General features: G+C 33.3%; 1 protein-coding gene and 1 pseudogene across 1 annotated transcript in view; one reads left to right on the plus strand and one right to left on the minus strand.

Annotated features, from left to right (window-relative positions):
• Positions 1-15,658, plus strand: part of ITGA1 (integrin subunit alpha 1) — a 155,864-nt gene extending 140,206 nt beyond the window's left edge. The window contains exon 29 of the mRNA XM_039869916.1: positions 9,541-15,658. Within this exon, the coding sequence (XP_039725850.1) occupies positions 9,541-9,585 (45 nt within the window). The 3' untranslated portion in view covers positions 9,586-15,658. The remainder of the gene's footprint in view (positions 1-9,540) is intronic.
• On the minus strand, positions 8,407-8,523 carry LOC120608411 (uncharacterized; annotated as a pseudogene).
• Positions 15,659-19,302: the final 3,644 nt, after the last annotated feature.

Consider the following 19,302-nt stretch of genomic DNA (forward strand, 5'->3'; position numbering starts at 1 on the left):
CCCAAATCTCTAAATTTACAGGAAAATGCCATGACATAATAAATTTTGCAAATGAGACACCAAGTTTTGTATTTTATAATATTAACTTTATGAGATATGCATATATTCAAATGATAAAGATAGGTAACTTGTGCACTAAAATTTTACCAATGTAGCAGAATTCTAGGAAACTTATTTTTGGTTTATTTTTAATATTTTCCACTGTTTCTATGAGGAACATTGTCTGTATAAGAAAAAAGTAAATGTTAATTACAGAACACATGATTTCTGACTAAGATCAGGAAAGACTCACCATTGGTGGCATAAAGTGATACTGAGAGAGAATTTTAGGTGAGTGGATAAAAACAGATGGGGATTGAGATGGAAGTTAACCTGACTCTTATCAGACTGAATTATCAACAGCCAGTGACATAATAACCTTAGCTGGGGATAGGATTGTAAAGAGAAGCAGATGGATATCTGGTTTCCCTGTACAATCTTGGCATATGCTATCAGGCTGGGGCGAGAAGTCATTTGTGGGCTTAGGGAGTTAAAGCAAACTGGGTTGAGGCAAACGAAAATATGCTCACTTGTTCTGAGTGCATCAGGTAAATGTTCTCCCTCCTTTGCACCTCCTGAAAGACTGAGATATTGTTAAGGATGATGATGAGCATGGTAAATTGACAAAGAAAAAAATTTTTTTAATTCTGATTTTCCTTGAATCTCAGTCCTATATTGGGAGTGGGCGGAGGATAAAGGAACAATATATGATTGTGGCTGATGCACATGATCATTGAACATCCTTATTTTGGGATTCAAAATATTACACAACTGAGCAGTTAGGAACTGTATGTCCTACAAGATGGAAAGGATGCTATTGAAAGAGGAAGAAATGATTACATTTCAATTGTTTTTCTGTAGATTAGAAAAAGTGGACATTTTCCAATGCCAGAACTTAAGCTGTCAATTTCATTTCCCAACTTGACATCAGATGGTTATCCTGTGCTGTACCCAAGTGGATGGTCATCTTCTGATGTAAGTCATGGTACCCTGGAATTATGTCATCACTGTTATCTTTTTCAGTGTGTATTTAAAGCCTTCTGTTCTGCATACCACTTGTGATAAAGAGCTTTACCAAAGTAACATAGAGAGGCATTAAGAAAAATTTTAAAGTAATAATAACGTCCACTCGTTATTCAATAGAAGCATCAGTTCCCTACAGCTGGTAACAAATTAGTCCAAACTGGGTGGCTAAACACAATAGAAATTTATTTTCTCACAGTTCTGGGAGCCGAAAGTCTAAAATCAAGGTGTTGACAATGTCAGTTCCCTCTGGAGGCTTGAAAGGAGGATCCCTAACATGCCTCCCTCCTAGCTTCTTGTGGCTGCTGTCAACCCTTGGTGTTCCTTAGCTTGTGGCAGCAGAACTCCAGTTTCTGCTGATGTCTTCACAGGACCATCTTTCTTGTGTTTCTGTGGCTTCTTTTCTGTCTTATAAGTATGCTCATCAGTGGATTTAAAGTACACCCTATATCCAGAATGATTTCATCTGGAGATCCTTAATTTAATTAAATCAACAAAGATCCTATTTCCAAAGAGGTCCTGGTCATAGGTTCCAGGTGTTAGGACGTGGGCATATCTTTTGGGGGTCACTATTCAATCTATTAGAGTAGATTTTCGATAACTAATTTTTGACTTATGCTTGAAATATTTGTTACACCTTTCATTTGTTTGAGATGATCAAACGACTCTAGGAAGGGACTTTTTAATTGCTCCTAAGCAAACGAAGTTGCACATAAACCAAGACGACACTATTTACTTACATATAGCAATAGCATAAATATAAAACGACAGCAGTATTGCACCCCCTTAGTACCTATAGCATTAGATGAGTCTATATGGTAGTAATTGTTATGATTCAGTCTCTCAAACATGGAAAACCACAATGTCTTCCGTTCAGGGTTTTTCTTTAATTTAAAATATTATCAGAAATCAAGAAATAGCAACAGTGTAGTTGGCTTATAATATCTAAATGTTTTTCTAAAGGCAAGGAAAAAATAAACCTCAAGCATTTCTCACTAATCCAAAAAAGGAGGTTTGTGAAAATCTAGAAAGAATAAAATTGTACTTTTCCTACTACTTATGAACCTTCATTCTTATTACCTTTTATCAAGGATGTAGAGAGTCCTGGGGAAGCAAAAGGTTTACTAGGTTAAGCCTAGAGAAACAATCCAAGAACCAACTAGCTTATAAATGTGGCATTTTAACACCTATAGGGCTGCATACTTACATCTTCCTCCCACATAGACTAAGTGTCTTTCCCTTGGTGTACGGAGACTCCGAAATTATTTCTGGGTAAACATATAAATACAAATGAAAGTCACTCTCCTTTTTTTTCTCATAAATCATCATATGAGCTATCATATTGAATAACAAACATTTACCCTTTTTTTCCACAGTAGAATTTTTAATTTTTTGCTCTCTGTATTATGGCAGTTTTCAAACTTGTTTGATGAAAATGATAAATTAGTGAGTTTATTATTTACGTAATAGTAAGTTCTACCAGTAACCTTCCTTTTCCATAACAACCTCATTGCTATCCACTACAATTCAAAAGTAGCTTGGTAATAGTAATTACTACCTGGAGGTAGGTGTCTAAGGTTGGAATAGCTTCCTCTACATTGCACACTTGTAAAGATGGATCTTATATGTCAATGACTGTTGTTCACAGAGTCTTCATGTTATCACACCAAATCATTCTTTCCTCTGACATCTCACATTGTCTGATTAAAGAAATATCTTCATTTCTTAGAATGCAAACTGCAGACCCAGTAGCCTTCAGGATCCTCTTGGTATCAACTCTAAGAAGAAAACAATTATATTCAAATCTGAAGATCTGAAACGAGGCACAATTCTGGTAAATTCAGATAACCAAGACTAATTTTACCTCATACTTTCCAAGGGAATAAATTTAATATTAACATAAAAATAACTACTTTGTAGATTATTTTAATATATTATCTCTTATCAAATGTCAAAAATCCTAATATATACCTCTGGATATTTAAACAGGACTGCAGCTCATGTAAATTTGCTACTATCACATGTAATCTGATTCCTTCTGACATGAGCCAAGTGAATGTTTCACTTATCTTATGGAAACCAACTTTTATAAAAGTAAGTGATTGCATTGTTCTCTGAAATTATTGATTACGTTAACAAATGCTTGTTCATTTCTTAGTATATGCAAAGCAGAGTGCTTCTGCAGGAAGAATACAAGGTTGGAAGTCTTAAAAAATGTGGTGCAAGCCCAGCTCTACTTAATCAGCTATTTGGGTCTCATTTTCCTTGTCTGTTACTAAATTGCCTTCAAGGTCCCCTTCCAGATATGTACTTATTTCCAGTCTTTCTTATTCTTTTTCTTTGCACCTCAAGAGGTAAACATCCATTAAATACCAAAGTTTGCACTTACCTTAATACTTTAGAACTCAGTTAAGGGACAAAGAATTATAGAAAGACAATTCTTGACACCATTGACAGAGAATAGAACTAACCTATATTATGGACTCGCTATATTAGATCAGACTATCTATCTATCATCTATCTATCTATCTACCTATCTATATATCTATATAAATAGATATATCTATATAAATAGATATATACATTTATGTATCATATATATTTTTGGAGGACATTCTCTAACTCTTAATAAAATTAAATCCATCTGAAAACAAACTACTTTAGAACTTAATCCATTGTATTTTGTATTATTTGTTTCTCTCAGAAATATTTGGTTAATTATATGAAATTTCTATTTTTAGATTTGATTGTATTAAGTTGCTATTTTTTTTGTAAGTCACAAGTTGTTGAATATTAGCAATTTCATGTTTAAGCCTAAACAAACGCCTATATAAACCTCATTATCAAAGTGTAGCTATTTCACACCTAGCTACACAAAAGGTGGGCAAACTTTGAGAGTTGTTTTTGCTAAGGATAAATCTGAATAGAAATTATTTAGAAAATTTTCTGTAACAAGGATCTAAATGAGAATTGAGTACAGAGAAGTAAAGTAGGTACATGGCCATTGTTTGCTAATACCACTTCCATTTGGATGTTAACCAAACCCATGTTTTTAATCTCTCCCAAAAATCTTACTTTTAAAAATTGCACTACTCAAAGGTGACTAGCTTGCATTGTGATTAGCATATGAAAATAAATCCTGTTTGCTTTTCAGGCACATTTTTCCAGCTTTAATCTTACTGTGAAGGCAGAACTTCAGAGTGAAAATGCATCTCTGGTTTTAAGTACAGGCAATCAGAAAAGGCAGGCAAGTACAACTCTAAGTTTTGAAAACACTATATGTTTCACTCTGCATTTTGTGACATAATGTTTTATAATTGCTGATAGTCCTTAAAGCAGTGACTAGTACTGCTCACAGTTAGTGACAGACACTTTTTGCTTCAGATTACACTTTATTAGCCTCAAGTGTGATTTCAGTCTCATTCTTCTTTATGAGAGACTAGGGGGAAAAAACAATGATATTTACAGTTAACATGCCATATTTGACTTTATTGCTTCTAACTATCACAGTAAATTGATGTTTTTACTTTCACCTTGATAACAAATAATGCATTTGTAATTTTCCTCCTTAAAAACTGGCATTTTAAAATTCAGTCGACATCTGCAGAGCAGATTTAAAAAATAATTTCTTTATAGAAAGTGTCTTTATATTACCCAGGAATACATGTAAATTTTTTAAAGTTTTCTTCATTTAGTCATTGAGAAATGTGAAATAAAAATGAAATATTATTTCCGAATACAAATTTATACTTGAGTTCTTGGTAAAAATAAGGTTTGAGTTTTTTCCTCTTCTTACATTACAAAATAAGGCCAAAATACTTGTTATAGATAACTCTTCTTATGGAAGAGTTTAAATATCCCACGTGGATATTGAGTCATAAAATTCTATGTAAAGTCTACCTAATGTTTAGTTGTTGTTTCAAAATTTCTCATTTCAAATTATTACTTATTTCAATAATTATAATGTCAATGACCTCAGATAAATATTCACCTTTAAATACATAGGCATACAATGCATAGACTATATGCATATGTTTACTGACTTTAAGACATAATTTGTAAGTTCTGACTAAGAGTAAGTCAATCAGAAGAGACAGTATGATATAATGAAAATCACATGGGGGTGAATATATTTGCAAAAATTTATTTATCTACGCACTTGAGATTAATTTATTCTTTATAAATTTATGAAGAATAAGATTATAATTTGGGGGTAATAATAAATTCAACATGGTTAGAAATTTAGAATAGACAAAGGGCATTTTGTAAATATAAACTCAATGTTGTTTCTATATGTAAGAATGAGGTTAAAACCACTGTATGACAGAAAATTATAACCTGTAAGAACTCGATGTGCCAGAAGTTCTAATAGATATTTATTAATGTTATCATCCTGTTTAATAATTTTCAGCTTGCTATTCAAATATCCAAAGATGGGTTACCAGGCAGAGTACCATTATGGGTTATCTTGTTAAGTGCTTTTGCCGGATTATTGCTTTTAATGCTGCTCATATTAGCACTGTGGAAGGTAAGCACCAAAGTTCTTTTGACTTTCTATTTGTTTTCAACAGCAAAAGGTAAAATAATTATGATTTATCCATGCTGTGGAATACAGTATTATACAGCAATGGAAAACATTGAAATGAAGACCAAGACAAAGTAATGATGTATATTCTATATGTTGAACACAACTTGATCCCATATTTTATAAAAGAAAAAAATATACATATATTTAAAAATCATGGAGGATGTCTCTAGACGTTGAGATTATAAGAGACCTTTATATCATGTTTATAACATTGGAAATTTTAAATTAAGTATACATTTCTTTTATAAGCAGAGAAGGATATAAACTCTTTTTCGTAGAAAAAATAAAAAAATAAATTCTTGTCAATTTATAAATATATAGACAATAGAACCATGGTTAAGATAAGCCTTATCCTAATCACATATTTCTATGTATCTTAAAAATCAAATACTTCTTTAATATATAAACAAATATACCACATTTTATGCAATGATTTTGTGCCCGAGTGAGAGATGAGAGTTTTATTAATTAGTAGGTAAAAGGAAAATCTTATAATTTCACTGACTCCCATTTCAAATCCTCTTGTAAAACTAAGTAACCATCTATTTTCTGTCTGGTAAATCCATATATTTACAGGAGTTTTACTTAAATTGAGGAATGCAAAACTTTTAAAACTCAACAGTATCATTTTTAAATTAAACAGAAATGAGATGATAGCTTTTAGGATAAACAATAGAAAATAAAATCACATACAAAAGTTGAATTTAATGTTTTTCCAATTAAACATCAAATCGACATTTATTCTAGCATAATATCACTCTATCTTTAACCTATCATTTTGTTAAATAGCTAAACTATATTAAAAATACATATCGTGGATACATATTCATTTTTCTAATACCTGAGCAACAGAATTAGCTTTTGATCAAGTAGTTTAAATAACAAATTTCTCTCCCACCAAATTACCAACTGTTCCTATCCTTTTTGACTCTCTTAAAATGACTTACCCTTCTGAGGGATTACTCTTGGAGAAAATGATCAAATCCATGTTAAAGACGTAGATGAGTAGCATCTAGGTCAGTAAATAAGAGTCCATAGCTTTTGTCCAGCAAAGTCTCCAAGAGAGAATCGTCCACCATCTCAAACCTCTAGCTCTTCCTCCTCCTTTTACATGATATCTGTGTTCTGTCTGTAATACCTGGCTTCACCACACTGTGGTACCCGAGGCCTGGCTTAGTGGTGTCAATGTTATGCCTGAAATACAGAATTTGGTTTCTTCATTTATCTGTACCTCTAATAGGGAGAGCATTTTACTCTTGATTTCCTTCCTTGTGGTTTTCTGAGCACTGCGCTTGCCCCTATAGTTTTAGGACTCTGCTGATAAGAGAAGAGAAAAGCCAAAGCTGACATTTAGATAGCTTCTTTCTGGCAGCATACCTCTGTTTAAAACAGATGTTTCATCCACCTGTTTTTCCATCATCGGTCTGGAAAAGGATAAATGTAAAAATATACACATTCTTCCATCCAGTAATTGTTTTGTTGATACATTCTAATGGCTTCTTAGATCTTTTTTGGTACAAAGGAAGGTCATTTAACAAACTTTGGACTCTTCTGACCAGTAGGTATAGTTAAGGCAGCCGCTTCACGAGAGATACAGCCATCAGAATTGTGATTCCATGGTAGAAAGGAAGGAAACTAAGACTTACTGAGTGCTTATTATCTGCCATGAACTGTTTTAAGCTTTTCCGTAATAGAGTCGAATGAGACTCAGCCCACAGAGGAACCCTGAGAAAGCAAAAATTCCTCTCTTAACTTGATCTTGTGCTGATGCCTAAAGCTCCACCATCAATAATTTATTTACTAATGCTACAGATTTGTTCCTTATCTAATATGCATATCCTTGGGGGTGTGGCTGAGAAATTTTTCATATTTTAATATGTTAGTATAAATTTATTCATTTAACAGTTATTTTGTATTATAGTCATTAAGCCTGTGCTTTCTTTTAGGGACTATTTGATCAGACTCTTCACCAAAGGATTTTGAACTAGGAGAGTATAATAAGATCATTAAGTATATACAGAAAGAAAAAGATGGAAAGTGAAAGCTACAAGGAAAGTCCAGGAGCTTAAAACGAACTTGTTTTAAATTTTGGCTAGTATTGGCCCTATCCAGTTTGAAGCTTTAAATTATATTCTCCTAATACGCACTCTAATCACTCAACTTCCACTAAAAACCCAATGTCAATAGAATTGGTTGGGTGGAAAAGTTTAGATAACAGAAGTTGAATTTTTTAAAAGTGCATTTAACATATAAAAGCACAAAAAGGTTGAAAAGAAGTAAAAAGATTTGGGAGAGAAAGGATAAAAGATCAAGAGCTGGTAGGGCAGGGAAGAGAAAGGTTTTATAATTCATCATTTGCTTTCGTGAAAGCCTTTTCTGATTTATTTTCAACTCAGGACACTCAGGTACAAGTTAAGGAGAAGGCCTGAGAGATCGAGCAGAACTAGCATTTTAAGAAAGACAAATTTATTGTTTTTTCTTGTTCATTTGTTCTGTTGTCACCTCTCTCTCATCTACCACCATCAAAATGCTGGCATGCTGGAAGACATAAAGCCCCGATTTATGTCTCTTTCTTTCTTTCTTTCTTTTCTTTCTTTCTTTCTTTCTTTCTTTCTTTTTCTTTCTTCCTTCTTCCTTTCTTTCTTTCTTTTATTTTATTTTATTTTATTTTTAATTTATTTTTTAGGCGAGACATGGTTGACCTCACAGATTGCAAGGACCTTGTCAGCTTACAATCCCTTATTTTTTGTTTTTTATGCCTACAGCACCTGGTCTTCCTAAGCGGTCTCCCATCTAAGTACTAACCAGGCCCAACCCTGCTTAGCTTCCGAGATCAGACTGGATCAGGCTTGTTCAGGGTGCAGACTTTATGTCTCTAATTTAAAACTACATATTTTTGACCATTTTTCTCCTCTAAGCCCTCAATTGTTCAATAATTATTTTTAAAAATATATAATTCCCTTGCATAATTTACCATAACTATATGATTAAAATGATATGGAGGTACCTCACTTTCAAAGAATTAACTCTTTGTCTTTGTTTGAACTATTATAAGCTACTCAAATTTTTATTTAAAAAGTATGTATATAGAGAGAGATTTAAAACAACACTTCTCTTTTTTTAAATATTCATTTTAGGTTAGATTATTACAAAGGCCTCTTTCAGCCCCATATGTATTTTTATTATTCTGTATAACAGGAAATAAATAAATAATACATTTGTAATTTTTATGATGCTCCAAATCACAAAGCATAATGAAAAATATCCACATTCACCCCTATGTGAAAATTTTCATATTTTCAACGACTTCACTTTTATATCCAAATGTCCAAATGATACAGGGTGTTTTCAAGAGGCTCTTCATGTCAAGCCTCTATAGACAAATTTTTGACACATTTAAGGTTAATCCAGGCAACTCAGAAATCTCCCCAACCCTTTAGCCACAGTGTACCTACCACATTCCCTGTCAACTCTAATGACTTCAATATATGACCATCAGTTATTTGATGGAAATTTCTCTACCACATCCCTGAAAAAAAAAAAAAAAGATGATAGCAAAAAAGAGACAGTGCCAGCTAACTGCAGTTGTGTGTCTCCTAAAATATTTTCCTCAAATCCTTTAAGTTAATTTACTACATGTACTAGTTTTTACTAGGAGATATGATATCTTTAACCAATCAAAGAGTTAAAATGAAATAGCAATTTGATAAATGTCATTTCTTGATATTACTTAATAGGTTAATGGAAAAAAAAAAAACCCCTCTCAATTATGTTAATTATTTGTATGCCTGGAATTGCTAACATGTTATTAAATTAAATACTATTCAAGGAGATTAGTATTTATTACTTACAAATAATTAATTGTGTCATGTTTGGTATTCTCTCAACAGATTGGATTCTTCAAAAGACCACTAAAGAAGAAAATGGAGAAATGAAATATTTTACAAGAGAAAAAAAAGAATTATTCAATGATCTATCCTCAGGTTTACCTTGAATATGTGACAAGAAATTTATAAATATAATTAAAGACATAGTCACATAAATTTATATAATCCATCAGGGTTAATTGCTTGGAAATGACAGATCAAGCAAGATCCAAAAACAATATCATATATATTTTATAAAATTATAGAAAAATATTTTTAACTACTTACTCATTTTTGTTGAGTATTTAAGCAAAATTACAGTGTGTTAAAGATGAAGAATAACCTGTACAAATATGTTTATATGTTAAATCACCACTCAAAGTATTTAAGGAATGCATAAAAATATTTTTATGATTGTTACAACATTTACTTTCAAAACAATATAAATGAAGCTTTTCCCATTGATTCCAGATGAATATCCACATTCAGCATGCTAGTCAACATTTGTAGATTCTAAGAAAGGAATTACCTGAAGAAGATCACTTCCCTTAATTCAAATGAGAAAATTTTCCCAAATAGAGTCTATATACAATATGGACTGAGAATAAATTGCAGGGAAAACATTCAGCATCTTTGAGTTGGATTCAGTACTTGAGAAGTTTTCTTTCCAAAGTGTTTGGAAAGTAGTGCAATCGAGTTGAAATTCTACCTACGATGGAAAATCAAGATAGACTTATTTAAAAGCAAGTGCGCTGAATGAATTAATTTAAGCTTTTATAGAATATGCTTAATTTTGATATTGAGCTCTAAAACTCAAAACCCTTTTATGCTGAAAAAAAACCACGTAGAGCAGTTTTGTGTGTCATACAATGATTTGTTATGAAAACCCACATTGTGTGTGGGATATGCTAAAATGGTTTCCAAATAGAATATGGCAACGTAGATAAATGCCACTGAAATGCTGAAGTCATCTTTGCTAGGCACCTTTTGAATGTTAGCGGTCCCAAGATGTAACTGAAAGTAGGAGTTTTCTCAACTCCTTGGTACATGGTTCATTCAAACCCTCAAGCTGTGAGAGTATGTTTATTTTTAATTTTTTTAAAGGTATTTAATTTTCTTAGCACATTTCTTATTTCTATGAAAAGGCAGTATTCCATTTTAGTATTGCATTTTATCAAGAATCCACTGCTTTTTGAATGTGGCATATCAATATTTAAACAGAACTCTAGAAATGTGTTTTAAAGAATCTCAAGTTTAAAACCTCACACCAACAGAAAGACATCTTATCTTTGTATGCGCTTCTTTGTTCCTGAAGTAATTATGGTGCATTGGACTCTACTGTAGCATAAGCTATTAGGTTGCTCCATTTCTTGGGAAAATAACAATGAATGAATGTATAGTACCTGCATATGTGAACTACTGCTACAAAATATTCTGATACTTCTTCAAAAATTCCATATCTTCACCTGATTGACCATCACAAGACTGTGATGCAACTTTCCAGAAAGTCCTGGGCTCTGTTTTTCTCAAAAAGCAGCAAATCGGTGAAGAAATTAAATGCCCTGGATTTAATTTCTTAAAACAAATTTCCAAGTAATTCCCTGAGAACTCAGAGTCAGCCTACCACATGGCTCTCCACCTCTACACCTAGGATCCTGATGGTCAAAGCCATGTGCCTGTTGAATGCCAAGGTCATCAGTAGCTAGAAGAAAAGCAAAATATTTCCAGAAGTTTGATATCTTCCTGCTGGCTTGTCATTGTTCAGAAATGTCCACTTTTGAAATTTCCTCATTCCTGCTGTCTATCTCCAGGTTCAGAAATCATTCTTTCCACCTGTTTTTTCTTTGTCCAAAGAAACTCAGGCCTCTCTTATTTGGAACCACCACGTTGCACAACTCCAGTGCACAGCCTGCTCAGCAGCTCTGCTCCAATCTTAGCACATCCTTAGATATACATCAACACATAAAATTAAATTCACAGTCAGGCTCTGTGACTGCTAGGCAAAGCATTCACTGAACCAGGAGTAGTAGGCTGTTAACACAAAGGGGAAAAATTAAAAAGATGGCATTTTGAGCTTTTTAGAAAAGAGAGGAATTTTTAACACGTCATTCCTGGTTTTTAAGTAGAATATTTAATTAACCAGATAGCCCATAATATTATAATTTGTTCTGGTTTATGTGGGAATATATGTGTGTATTGTTTGTGTGTGTAAATATACATTCACAGACCCATATTCACCGACACAAATTTAATACAAAATACCTCAATAACACCAAATGATAGTTTATGAAAAATAAACACAGAAAAGCTACAGCAAGAAGAAAAATTAGACTCATCCATTCAACTTACAGTTTTTATTTTCATTAACATTTGACTTTAGCATACAGTTCTGCAACTATCTAAAAAACAGAAATGGAGAGACTTTTATAAAAAATATAAGGCAACAGATGTCCCAAATTATCTCTGTACAAATATTCTAAAATGATTAATTATTAAGAAATATATTAAACTTTATCATTTTTAAAAAATATTTAATAAGAAAAGTAGGTGAAATTCAAGACTATGAACTTATTGGATAAATTAAATCACCAAATACTTTCTTTTTTTTTAACTTTGGTATTTTTAAACATTGATTATTGCTTCTCCTACGAACTGAACTATGTATGAAGTCCCTTTCCTGACCAAACCTACAATGGTATATTGGTAAATTATTTAACAACTATCTCTCCAAGAGGAAAAAAATCCCAGATTTGTATTATTTTCCAATTTTCATGTTCTAAATAGTCTTGCCATGGCCATTTTCAAGCTACTAACATAACCCTAACCAGCTTGCAGAATTCCTAAAAATTTATCTGTTAGCTCTTATGAACCAGTATGAGCTGCCTCAGCACATTATTGAGATTATATGAAAATGATAGATGATTGATAGATATAGAGATATAACATGTGTATACATATACATATGCAAACACACACTAATTATATTTCAAATGATGCTTAAAATGCTGACCTCAAGCCCAGTAGACATAATGCTACGTAGTTCTGTATTCTTCAATTTTTAATTTTTAAAATTATAACTTTTCTTTAATATTAATAAAATGATATGAACTTGAAGGAATAGGAAGGAGTTGGAAGCAGGAATGTATAAAGATTAACACACAGTGCCAGATCTATACAACCACAAAGAAGCTGTTTCACTTTCTCTAGGAATCCAGAGCCTTGGGAGCAATATCGTGAAAGGTCATTTTTTGTAAACATTTTTAACTTTTATGATTCAATTTGAAGTTCAGTGATCCAACTGATCCAATTTGTTCAATTATTTTCTCTAAGCACTAGATTCATGAACAATTTAATCTTTGAATGTTTTCTGTGTCTAAGTGTTCTTGAAATTAGGCTTGTGGAAGGAGATATTTTTACAAAATTTGATTCTTACTCAACCATAATTTTACCTTTAAATGCATATAGATATAGATAGACCCTCTTTTTCTTTTATTAAACCAATGTATGTCTAGGCTCCATTGGAAAACAAGTATTCGCATCAAAAGCAAAAGGTAGCTGCATAGTGCTTGAGTCAAACTGGGTTGTAGTAGAGGCCATGAGAAGCCCTGGCTGTATTCTTTCTAGGCAGCCACCCAAGAACCATCGCCTACACAGTGTGAATGGCTGCCCCACCAGCTTTCATGTAGTGTGCTTTCATACAGGATAATCTTAGTCAAAGATGTTACCATCTGCCCCCTATGAATTAACTGTCTTGCTTTACACAACGTTGAGAAAACTAGGGGAGATCCAGGCTCAGAGCATAGCTGATATTCCAGGAGCAGTTGTATTATTGTTCTAATAAAGAGGCTTCTGGCAAATCAATTTAAAAAAATAGTAATATCCTATGCATCCTTTGTTTACTGTCAACAGTTTTCAAGTCCCCCTCCATTAGTTTTTTTCCCCCAAGAAATATTTTCGAGTTGACTACTGGAGAAAAATGTGCCTAAAACATATGCTTTCTTTTTTGCCGTGAATACCAGCTTTAGCTAATTTATACAGAATTTCAGTCCTTGGTTCTTCTGTAATGCTTTAAAGGGATGACATGGTGTAATGTAGTAGGAACAGAATGCAATGTATTTCAGAGATGGACCATCTTTAAGAGATTTTCTTAACATCTTTAAGAGACAAACCATTGTGGGATGCTATCAGCAACTGTACCAATGGAGGGAGACTGGAAAGATGTAACCCTTCAGTGGGTCTCCATCAGCATCCCACAATCTTTATTCTCACCCATGGAAATAATAATCCAAAAATATGGGGGGGAAAAGTGATTTAAAGTCCTCAAGGTGATTCTATATTTTAACGAAATAAACAATTTAACTGTAAACAGCAGACTACATATTATGTAGAACACATGTCGTTAGTTGCACATCTTATGTAGAACAAGAAAAATAGAGTTAACATCTAACATTGTAATTTGATGAACAAATCACTATCTTTGATCCTCATATTGAAATTCAACCGTGAACTTAGAAATGCCAAGTAACAGCCTTGTCAACCTCGAAGAAACATAAAGGAGCATTTGTAGGTTCTTACACCTCAGCCCCATTGTCCCCTGCAACTGGCACCCAGGAAGTCCAGATGAGAATGGACCCTTCTGCTCCTACAAAGGTCCTGAGCGTAACTCCTGAATTCCCTATGTGCCAGGATTATTCCCCCACATCAGACACATACACAAGCACATCTTGCTGAATTTTTACCATACCAAAAAACATGCAAGGATGAACTGTTGCTCTAAATGTTGAACTCCCTGCTATGAGATCAGCATTTTTTGTTCTTTTTAAAAATATATCAAAACTTTACACCCATAGCTAATGAGTTCAAAACTGTACACGGGATTTTCTTGCATTTTCCTCCTGCCACAGGCTAGAGAATTTCAGTGCAATGAGGACAGGGCAGCAGGAGCCAGAGCGCATTGGCAGGATCTCTGCCTCTGTCCTCCGCTGGTTTCTTCTCTCAACTGCACAGCGAGAATACTTTGTTTTGATCCGGGGCTTCATTGGCAAGGCCATTCTAAGCTTTGTGCCCTTCTGCAGGACCTTGACTGGTGGCATGTTCTTTGCTGAAACTCAAAAATTCTTTTCTTACTGACACATCGTGGGACCAGTGACACTTATAACTATGATTATGTTTGATTTTACCATATTTCACGTTAAATCTTTATTAAAAAAAAAAAAAGACTAAGGCTGGAATTTTAGAAACATTTCAGCAACAGATTGAGACTTAGTATTTACTCATTTCAGTTCTGTATATATATATATTGGAGACTAAAGTTTGTTTGTTTGTTTGTTTGTTTGTTTTAAATCTTCCAAATGACACAGAACAAAAGCCAGAAGTCCTCTTAAACAATCTCTGAAAACATTACCTGACCCCATTCCCTTCTTTTAAGATGTGGAAAGAGATTGGCTGGGAAAAACTAAATGATGTAATTTTTTCTTTCCTACTCAGAGTAGCCAAGCAGAAGAAAGCCACCACACAGAGAGATCATATCATTAGGTCCAATGCCAGGTGGCAATTCTACTGTCATGCCCATGAGGCATCTTGCATCTTGAAAGAAAGAAAAGGGGTAGGGTTAGGAAATGTAGCTATTTATACAGCCTTACTTCTAAAAATACTGTAAGCTCCCTGAGACCATATCATACCTGCCCACAATACTAACACATGTACTTTTCACAAGTAAATTGTTGATTAAATAAGAGGAAATATGTATTCTTACCTGTCTGTTAACCAGGGCTAGTTTTCTGGAGTTTAACACACTTTGGGCTCAAGTAAAAACAATAATTTGAAGCAGCAACAGTTCAGACCTTTTTCATACTAATATCATTTCCACAGGATATCTCAATACTTAGTGTTTAATTTCTGAGATACCCCTGTCCTTATTCAGGATGTGATAGTATGCTCTGCATTCCTTATTAGAAAACATTGGTCTGTAAGGAGAATGATATACTGTGTATTACTACTGTGAGGCTGTAAAATTGTTAATGGACAGTGTAAAGAATTGTATCCACTTTATTAAAAAGAAAAGTATTGTATATAATAACTACTGCCCTAAAACATGTATCATACTCACGCTAATAAACTTTTCTGCATGCTCTAACATAAAGTATATTATGTCGCTTTTTTTTTTTTTTGTCTCAGAATAAACTCATGAATAGCTTAAGGGTATGTGCATTTCTACAAGACTTTTATTGGATGAACTCAGAAGAAAATGTTTTGATCGGATTTGAGAACAAAGAAGCGCAAACTTTGTTGACTAGTAATACATTAGGTACCTAATTTAAGCCCATTTTTTAGAAGAAATCAGTTATCAGATAACAGTCATTTGAGCTGATATAATTAGAAAAAGCTGAGACAACAAAAGAGTGTTTTGAATGTCCTATGTATGGTACATCCTGTACACTGATTTGAGGTCAGAGGTTTGGTATTTTTGTATTTCTGTCTCATCTTGCACACCAGCCGTGTATTTTACGTCAAGGTAAATGAGCATCCTGTCTTATATGTTAAATTAAAAACTGACTTTTAAAGAAGAATGTGATTGCTGTGATTTTAAGTACACAGATTTTATCCAAGATTAATATTTCTTCTAAAGTTTTTTTTTTTTTTTTGGCTCTTTAGTAGGTTTTCACTTTGATGCTCTAAAAGGAGAAAACAAAAAGCAAATAAAATCTGTCTGTGGTGTTTCCTGTACACAATACAGCAGTGTGATTAGTCTTTTGCAAACTTGAGTCAAAAGCCACAGAATCCATATTATTATGTATCTTCTCCTAATGAGATATATTAATAATAAATTATCCACTGTATAATAATAGATAGGACCACATAGTGTGAAACAAAAAAAGTACTAAGACATAAAAAGTTATTTTCCTTATTCAATCTATAGTTTAAAGAAATAAAATTATTTAATATATAAAGCTGAAAGAAAATACAGGAATGAGTTATAGTAGTAGTGACATGTGGTCATCTGGTAGAAGATTTCATCCTCAAACTATGATGTAGGGTGATTGAGGAAGGTATTTTTACAGACGAAACAGACTGAGTTATGAAGAGATTATTTATAAGTCCTATAGCCAATTTGTGGCAAGACATATCCCAATGCCCCATCTTTTCTCTCTTACTGTGAGATAAGTAGTGGATTACTAGAAAGAATCTGGACATATTTATTAGAAAATAAATGGTATACATCAAGATTTGTTATTTTTTAAGTCTAGAGCATAGATGCAACATTTACTTTCTGATCCTTTGTAATGCCTTTATTTACTCTAATTATAAAGATTAATTTGATAATCATGGGCAGATGTCAGGAAGAATATTCACCAAACAGAAGTGATTATTAATTAAGAAGATTAGAGGTGATTTCTATTTTATTCTGTAGAAAGTTATCATATTTAAATTGTTTTAAAATAGATATCAATTTTTTAATAAGACAAAAATTCATTTAAGATAAAAGGGGGTATACCACATTGTAGAAAATCTGAAAAACAAAAATAAATAATTTAAAAACAATCATCATACCAGCACTAGAAATGGATAATATTAAATTGTCTTTTCTCTGGGCATACTTGTTTATTTTTAACATATTTCTACTTTGATGTACTTGAAATCACAAAGAATGTGATAGCCCACCCTTTAAAAAATTTAACAATATATGTCTTAATTTATCTTTACTATTAAAAGGGTAATAGCCAACAAATTCTTTTCCTTACTCTGGAGTTAATAATAGGGAGGAAAATTACCCCTTCTCACATTCTAAGTTAATAACCACTATACACACATGCACATACCATACTAAAATTCTTTGTAATTCAGATGTCAAATAATTATTTATCTACTTCTTCAAGCAGGAGTAGAGCGAGACAGACAGTGAGGAGTAGATAGGGAAAGATGAGAAAGGTAATCTCACTAAGAATAAAAGCAAATGTGGCCTGCTTATCATGCTCTACCAGCTGGGTTATTTTATTAACAATCTGAGAAAAAGAAAAAATTCTTACCAGAAACTAGACCTGGCATTGTTAAACCACAAGCATTTACAGAAAGAACTCACTGAAGAGGGAACAGGGGAACAAACAAGAGAGAGATAAAAAACAACAATATGGCAAATGTAACTCTATCAATAATTACATTAAATGTGAATGATCTAAACACTCAAATCGAAAGGCAGAGATTGATAAAAGAATAAGGTTCATCTACCTGCCCTTTAAAAGAGACACGCTTTAGATTCAAAGGCATAGATAAGTTGAAAGGAAAATGATGGAAAAAAGATTCCCATGTAAACATAACCATAAGAGAGCTGAAGGCAGCTGCATTAAGCAAACAAAATGAACATTAAGATGTGTGCAGTTCCAGACTTGGGCAGATTCTAGCCTTACGAGGGAACAGGAGATCCCCAAAATTCCTCTAAGTATATGGAAATCCTAGATTTATCCTTGAGTTTACTTTGATGTCCTGCAGGTTTTCAAGGACTCATTGGTTCCTAAAATGAAACTTCAATGTAGATTACAGCAGAATCATGGAGGCATCCTACTCTGAGATTTGAGTCTTAAATCAGTGTGTACAGTCACCGACCTGCACAGATTCCAGTTACAATGATCCGATTCCTCTCTGATAGCAGGAATAATAGGCAAAGCACCATTGTCCATAGGCACCCAGGCTGCCAACCACTTCACAGATGAATGCAGTTTGGTCATGTGCCAGAGCTCTAGCTAGTACTTGATTTGGCAAGTACTGTTGGAATTAATAAAAGCAGCATTGAAACATCTTCAGGTTTGGTCTTTAGTTTCCGCTTTGTTTAGCTATTTTGTTTTTGTAGTATCTTTCAACAAAGAATGTGTGGCATAAATTCATTTAAATACCACAATGCCAAATGGTATTCCAAAGGCAAGAGTGGAAATGCCTCAATCTGGTAAACAAAACACAGCATCCAGAATTGGCGCTCAGACTATCACCAACAAATTCTGGAAGTTAGCCATACCGGGGACTCTACCTGTCTTTGCTGCAATGCCCAGCATTCTAGTTTCACATGCTGAGCCTCTCATCTTCTATTTTCTTTTCTTCCTTTGCTCTCAGACTTCTCTATCCCATTTGCACCCAAGTACCATCAGTTATTCCTTTTCACACACTTCTCAAACCTTTATTTTATTCTTGTGATTTTGCATACCTTGTTATCATAAGATGGGGAATTCTGCAAAGATTTTACTTAGCCTATCGTTTGACAGCACCTTGGTTTTCCACCTTCGCGTCTTCTTGAATGAAGATTGTATGTTTAAATGGAGAGTCATTTGTATTCTGCAAGAGGTTTACAAATGGGATATGGGAAGCAAGTAGTTTTGAATGAAACTAATGGGGCTGAGTGAAGTCCCCGTTTTTCTATGAGGAGAGGGGAAAAAAGAGAAGAGACTAACATTTATTGCCTACATCTCATGTGTCAGGCATTGGGCTAGGCAATTTTCCAACATTGCGCTTTTTAATCTATCAATAACACTAAGTGATGGTGTTTATTCTTTCTGTTTCCAAGATAATGTAACTGAGACTCAAAGGAGTTGAGGAACTAGTTCAAGATTAAAAAGCTAGTAAATGGTGATGCTGAAACTAAAACCAAGATCTATCTAGTTTTAAAGCCATTTCCCCTGAGAATAAGTCACAGGAAGAGAAATGAAAACACAGAGATGCAGGAAAACATACATATATTTTTGTAGTATCTGGCACATAGTAGACACTAAGGAAATATTTGTTTATTATTGAACGAATACA

Source organism: Pteropus medius, unplaced genomic scaffold (assembly GCF_902729225.1).
Source record: "Pteropus medius unplaced genomic scaffold, Ma_sr-lr_union100, whole genome shotgun sequence".
NCBI lineage: Eukaryota > Metazoa > Chordata > Mammalia > Chiroptera > Pteropodidae > Pteropus > Pteropus medius.